Raw genomic sequence first — 1,479 nt, forward strand, 5'->3', positions numbered from 1 at the left:
CCCTGAAATGTAATATTAAGGGAGAAGGAATAAGTGTGGGAGACAGAAAAAGTAAGTGCTTATCCTTCCCTTCCCTTTTTCCTGGATGGAAAATGTAGTGTTGTTGTTTTGTTTTTAAGTGTGGAGAATATGTGAGTAAGAGTGAGAGACCATCCCATCTTTCTAATCTGAATTACTGATCCCAGTCTATTTTTATGTAGGACAAAAGATTTTAAGGACAAAATGTCCAATGAAAGCACCATTAATGAATTCATACTGTTGGGATTCTCTGAAGTTCGGAACATACAACTCCTACAATTTGTGATATTTCTACTGATTTATCTGACAGCATTCATAGGCAACATTCTCATCCTCACAGCTGTGGTCACAGATTCCCATCTTCACAGCCCTATGTATTTCTTCTTGGGAAATTTGTCCATTATGGACCTTGGATACATCTCAGTCACAATACTTAAAGCCATGGCTAACTCTTTCATGAACACAAGGCTGATAACTTATTCGGAATGCATCACCCAAGTCTTCTTCCTGTTTTTCTTCATGGCATCAGATTTTTTCCTTCTCACTGTCATGGCATATGACCGACACATTGCCATTTGTGACCCCTTACATTATGAGATGATAGTGAATAAAGAAGCATGCATCCAAATGGCAGCTACCACTTGGATTGGTGGTCTTCTCTATGCAGCAATACACACTGGAGCCACGTTTGCAGTGCCTTTCTGCTCCAACATCATCAATCAGTTCTTCTGTGAGATACCCCAACTACTCAAGCTCTCCTGCTCTGACATGTACCTTATTGAAGTTGTGGCTCTTGGTATTAGTGCATGCTTAGGACTGGGCTGCTTTGGCTACATAGTTGTATCTTATGTAGAGATCTTCAAAGCAGTATTCAGAATCCCCTCTGCACAAGGAAGGGAGAAAGCCTTCTCTACTTGCATCCCTCATCTCACTGTTGTTTCCTTATTTCTTTTCACGGGCATATCTGCCAACCTAAAACCAACTTCCAGCTCCCTGGCAGGTCTGGACAGTATTGTGACCATAGCTTATTGTGTTCTCCCTCCAGTGATGAATCCAATAATTTATAGCATGAGGAACAAGGAGATCAAAGCAGTGCTGTGGAAACTCTGTGTCAGGTCCTGGAACAAGCATAACAATGGAAAACATGGATGCATAGCTCTGTGGCAACTCATGCAATCAGGAAACAGAAAATCATGAGCCAGTGGGAGCCACAGAGAACCACACAAATTATCCTGCCAACTGTTCACAACTTTTTATAGAATGTCCTCGATTAATGGAAACTGAATTATTTGTTTGATACATAGGGCAGCAACCAATAGAAAGTGAGTGTACCCATCTTCTTATATCTTCAGCAGAGGTCCTACACTGTGCACCATTGCTATTTTGGAAAAGGTAGGCAAGCACACAAGAGAAGGCATTATACTTTGACAAGACAAGAGAAGGTGTCTATACTTTGGAACT

General features: G+C 41.1%; 1 protein-coding gene across 1 annotated transcript; it reads left to right on the forward strand.

The window, feature by feature from the left end:
* The first annotated feature begins 222 nt into the window (after nt 1–222).
* LOC146341532 (olfactory receptor 14I1-like) lies at nt 223–1,215 on the forward strand. Its single transcript, XM_084807520.1, has one exon. The coding sequence runs from the start codon at nt 223–225 to the stop codon at nt 1,213–1,215; it is 993 nt and encodes a 330-aa protein (XP_084663646.1).
* Nucleotides 1,216–1,479: the final 264 nt, after the last annotated feature.

The sequence above is a fragment of the Heloderma suspectum genome, chromosome 6 (genome assembly GCF_057233095.1).
Source record: "Heloderma suspectum isolate Gila_16-S chromosome 6, 16-S_ref, whole genome shotgun sequence".
Classification (NCBI taxonomy): Eukaryota; Metazoa; Chordata; class Lepidosauria; order Squamata; family Helodermatidae; genus Heloderma; species Heloderma suspectum.